General features: G+C 49.4%; 1 protein-coding gene across 1 annotated transcript; it reads right to left on the bottom strand.

Moving 5' to 3' along the window:
• Positions 1-1,818: 1,818 nt before the first annotated feature.
• Positions 1,819-2,529, bottom strand: Pvrig (PVR related immunoglobulin domain containing). Its single transcript, XM_029533503.1, is given in 4 exon segments — positions 1,819-1,946; positions 2,024-2,090; positions 2,092-2,377; positions 2,465-2,529. Coding segments are annotated over 4 exon segments (546 nt in total).
• Between the last annotated feature and the right edge of the window lie 2,525 nt (positions 2,530-5,054).

Below are 5,054 nucleotides of genomic sequence, written 5' to 3'. Positions count from 1 at the left end.
GAACCTCCCATGTATTCAAGCTATGTGGTTTGCCATGCTAGAGTGGCCCAGGAATCCAAACTCAGGATCCTTAAGTCTTGCAAGACTCTCACGAGGCTTACGGCTCATTTTGTCTCCTCTGTGGATGGTGCAGGAGCCCAGGGTGCTTGTCTCCTGCAGAGGAGCGCAGCTCCTAGCTAGAACAATTTCAGGTGGATGAGCCTATAGTCAACCCTGTGTCTGCAAGATCTCTCTGCCTGCCTCTGTAGAGAGAATCTCTTGTACTGAATGGAAACATCACTTGTCTATAAAAATGCTGTTAGCCCATTAGCTTAGGTAGGAAATAGGGAAGTGGAAGTTCCAGTACAGAGAGAGGAATTCTGAGATAGAGTCAAGTGTGGGAGGATTCACTCTGGGGACTCTAAGAAGGACAGATGTATAGAACCTGAGCAGAAGTAGCCAGCCAAGTGGTTTACAAAGAGTAAAGCAAATAGGTTATTAAATTATGAGATAATCAAAAAACAAGCCCAAGCTTTGGCCTAGGCATTTGTAAATATGTTCAAGTCTCAGAGTTGCTATTCTGGAAGCTTGAGGCCATGAGGGGAAACACGAGCTAACAGAAAACACCCTACAACGTGCATCTGAGTGGCCAGTGGGGAGTCTGGTTCCCTGCTCATAAAAGGAGAGCTGAAGGAGCAAGTATTGGAGCTGGAAAAGCCCTCCCTCTGCCCTCTCCTCTCTCTGCTTCTGAACATGAGTTCAGTGGAAGAGGGTTCCAGGGCTCCACCCCAGCTACACAGAGGAGGCCAGGTCAGATAGCAGGGACTGAATGCCCAGGAGAGCTGGGGCTTCTTATGCCCCTCAGCAAGACCCACAGGTTCAGGACATTCCACCCCAGCCTGGGTCTCAGTCCCAGTCTCTTTTGGCTCTAAGCTGGTTCCTTTCTCCCAAGGGACTGAATCTGCCTTTAACATTTCTAAAGAAACCAAGGCTAAAGTCCCAAACAGAAGGACCACTTTAATGACATTCGTGAAGAAATCATCTGGGTGTCTGGAAATGTGTGCAAAACAGGATGTAACTGAAGCTTTGCTGTACTCTTCCGCTCACACCGGTGTCCATTTACGCACACTCGGTAACCACACCCCAGCTAGCAGGGTTTGATGGCCCTTATCAGAAGCCTAAGAATAGAGCAAGATTCATGAGGAAGCCTGCTGCCCAGGCTGAGGACACGAGTAGACAGATGTCCCAAAGGCCTGTAGTGGACCAAGGGTACCTGTCGTCGAACTTCTAAACATTTTTCCACGGTACTGTGTTCCAGGCCGCCGATGGAACTTGGGAAGAGTGTGGGGAAGTGTCACTCATGCCAGAGAATACAGTCCACGCTCAATGGAGATGAAGCTGCTGTGTGTAAAGGCCAAGTGGGGAGGCTGAGGAGACAAGCATGGGGGTGGGGGTGGGTCACTAGTGGGGAGCAATATGCACTGAGGCATGTGTTGGTCAGAATGGACTACAGTCTCATTCAGAGCTGATGAACGAGATGGCTGGGGGGTTGGGGAAGGTATTGGGGTGATGGATCCACCCCAGTGGCCAGGGATGGTCTTGGTGGACTGTAGGGAATGAAGGAGAGTCAGTTAAGACCCCAAGTCCCTGTCCAGCTGTGGACCCCTGGTATCCTGCTCCAGACACCGTCCCTCAAGCCTTACCTGAGTCTCTGTCTGTGCCCGGATGCTAGTGAGGAATGGCTGAGCTTTACTCAAACACCTGTTTGAGACAGAAGAGGCAGAGTGAGGGGCAGAAGGCCCCTAACCAGGTGGTGTGTGGATATTACTGAACCCAACCTCACCAGTGCCTCTGCTGCCACCGGAGATGTAGTATAAAGATGAAACCAAACAGGAAAAACCCTGAGGTTCCCAAGATCCCCACCAGGTCTGCTTGAAGAATGGAGGCTGGAGTTGGAGCAGAGAGTCCTAGACACAGAGAAAAGTGTCAGATGGGCAGTCGGTGTTAAGATCCTCCCTGTCTCCCTTCTCTCCCCCAGACACACCTGGTTCTGATCTAGGCAGGTCTCTACAGGCAACCCTGGAACCAGGAGGAAAGGTAACAAACTCACTCGCAGCAGCATGTGGTGTTGGCTAGGGAGCTTCCTGCTTCTGATTGTTCCAGGGTCAGAGGGACTGAGACACTGCTCGGGGTTTCCCAGTAGGCCTGCCTGGCAGGAGCCCATTGCTGGGTGCCAAGTTCTGGATGTAACACAGCTAGTTTGGTCCTCCCGGCATCAACAAATCCTTTCCAGCTCACTGTTACCAGGGAGATGAGGTTACATCCTAAGACCCCACAGTGAACTGCGGAGGAGGAGAGGCTGGTGGCCTCCATCCGGACTTGCACCCACACCTCAGGGCTTGCTGAGGAATGAAAACAAGAAGGTCGGTGCCTGTGTGCCCACACTGTCCACCCCCATGGCTCTACACTTCTCTGGCCTCTCCACTCACCTTCAGAGACACAGAGGGTCAGCAGTGTTGAGACTAGAACCAGAGTCTGCATCTGGCCCATATTTGTTGCAGAGGTAGCCTGTGTGTTGCCTGTTCTCATGGCTGGAGGTTTTCACGTTGTCAGCAGTTAGAGGCACGGTGGTGACTTCCCACAACCTAGCCTTATTCCCTTTTTGCGGGCCTCAGTGGTAGTGAACTCAGGGTAATGGGTTCTCCCTCCCAGGCTTTGCTTGCTACTTCCTAGACCTGCAGTAGTAGCGAGGAAGGATGCAGAGGCTGCTGAGGTCAGTCATCTCTTTGCCTCAGAGAGAGGAGGGTCCATGGCCACCCCTGAGGAACTTAGCCCTTATCCCATCCAGCCCTACACAGCTAAGGGGCAGAAAATGGAACAACTGGAGATTGCAAGATCCTAAAATCAGGAAAACCATTGTGGAGGCAGTCGGGAGCCAACCTGAGTGACCCAGCACACCCCAAGGTGTGTTCTCATTATTACATACTAGTAGTCCCTGATTTGAATCTGCAATTCACCATCCCTTCCCAGCTCCTGTCCCATGTTGGCAGCACGGCATCATCTAAAGAGGACTGCTCACTACCCTAGCCCCTCTTCTCCTTTTTCCACCCTGTGTTCCTGGCCGGCCTCTCTTGCTCTCTTTCTCTCTCCCTGTCTTCCCCAGTCCTCTCCTTTCTCTGCCTCTACCTCTTTCCAGGTTCCCACTCCCATCCACAATAAATCTTTATACAGGCCTGCTGCATGGTGTGATTCCTCAGAGGAACATCTCAGCACTGTCCTGCCAAGTATTACTCCTACCATGTTATACCGCAATTTATATTTTATATTTCATAACACCAAGAGTAGTCTTCACTTGCCCCATGCAGAGCTCTGCATGTCATGCACTTGACTTCAAGCTTCTTAGCACGATTCATCTCCATCCTGCTGACTCCCATTCTGACCAACTGATTTCTCTTTGCCTCCCTTACCACCATCTACCTATTAATGTCATCTGCTGGGAAGAGCAAAATAGCAAATTGGCTTGCTGATCACCCCACATCAACCTTGGCTTCACTGCAGCAGCCCAGGTGACCCTCAAAACACACAGGTCACTCCTTTGCTTGCCCTTCCCTATTTCTCTGGGAACCAAAACCTTGAAGTTTCTCTCAGACCTGCTTCTGTTCTTACCCCTCCCCACCCCTATGTGTCATATTGCTATGTGATATATTGCTATATTGAATTGGGAAGTCCCAAGGGCAGGTTGGCCCTTGTCCATGAATTTTGTCATGGAGACAGTTAAGTGTTCCCACCAAATTGTTTTTTCTTTCCACAAGCATTGCTACTGATCTTTGACCTGCACAAAGTCATTTACAGAATGCCACAAATTGACCAGGGTGCTGCAGTGTATGTGGTGACAGGTGACCCTGTCCAGGGATCAGAACATTGTGTACTGAGAACCAGGATCCCAGGTCTGAACCAGAGTGCAGGACACTATCTGAACACTGTTTTGTCTCTTTATCCGTGCCTCTGCAGGCATATAAACTAGCCCTCACAGGTGCCTACCAGAGTGTTCTCCGGGCCTTTGTCCCCATAGTTCCCAGCCTGGCCAGCATTTTCTTCATTCTTTGATCTCCTCTGAGGCCCAGAGGACATTCTTGACAGACACCTGCTTTCACCAGTTAATGTGACAAGGCTGACTCACCTCAGGTCAGGCTACTTAAGCTAAAGGATCTTTAAAAGTTCCCATAACAAAGCTCTGCCTTCCATGAATGACTGCAAGACTAATAAACTGATTAGAACTTCAGAGATTGTTGAGAGTTTGGAATATTTTAAGTCCAGAATGACATTATCTTGGGCCATTGTTAGTCACTTTAAGACCAACTTACTGCCCTCTTCTGTACTTGACTTTAGATTTGGAACCACTTGGAATGATCATAGTGTTAGCTTGCCAACCAACCAAATGCTTAAAACACTGTCACATAGCCTCTGAGGCCTAGTAACACAAGGTTTCCCCCTTTGCCTGCCTCTACTGTTGGCTTAATGTTTCCATCAACTAGCTGCTGTGTATAATCCCATCATTTCTTTGGGGAGGTGAAAGGTGGAGACAGGGGAATCCCTGGAAGCTTGAGGCTTAGGGTAGACAGAAGCATGTTCTTGATATGCAGATGGGCCTGATGACTGGTAGTCAAGATTGGATCCCTACACTAGTTACTTGATATACAAAATTTCCCTTCCTACTGCTTCTAACAATCTGGTTACTGTACTATTCCACCTTGGGTCATATTAGAAGCAGTGCTCCTTCAACTGAATTCCTCTTAATTCTCTGTAACATCAATTTATCACTCCTAGTCTTTTCTGTACCAATAACAACTAGAAAAATAACTAATATCACCTGCCAAGAAGCTGTGTGTGGCTATATTAAGTCTGTTAGTACAGTTGGGACACTCAGCTGGTTGTGGTTTGTACCCTCAGTGAAGGTTAGTGGCCATGGTATGACACCTTACTTGAAGCTTCTCTCTCCAGGACACTGGGGTACAGGAGAGGTGGGGGGATGAGGGGAGGGGGGAGAGAGAGAGAGGGGGGAGAGAGAGAGAGAG

The sequence above is a fragment of the Mus pahari genome, chromosome 23 (genome assembly GCF_900095145.1).
Source record: "Mus pahari chromosome 23, PAHARI_EIJ_v1.1, whole genome shotgun sequence".
NCBI classification, from domain to species: domain Eukaryota; kingdom Metazoa; phylum Chordata; class Mammalia; order Rodentia; family Muridae; genus Mus; species Mus pahari.
This window is presented reverse-complemented; position numbering and strand designations above follow the sequence as displayed.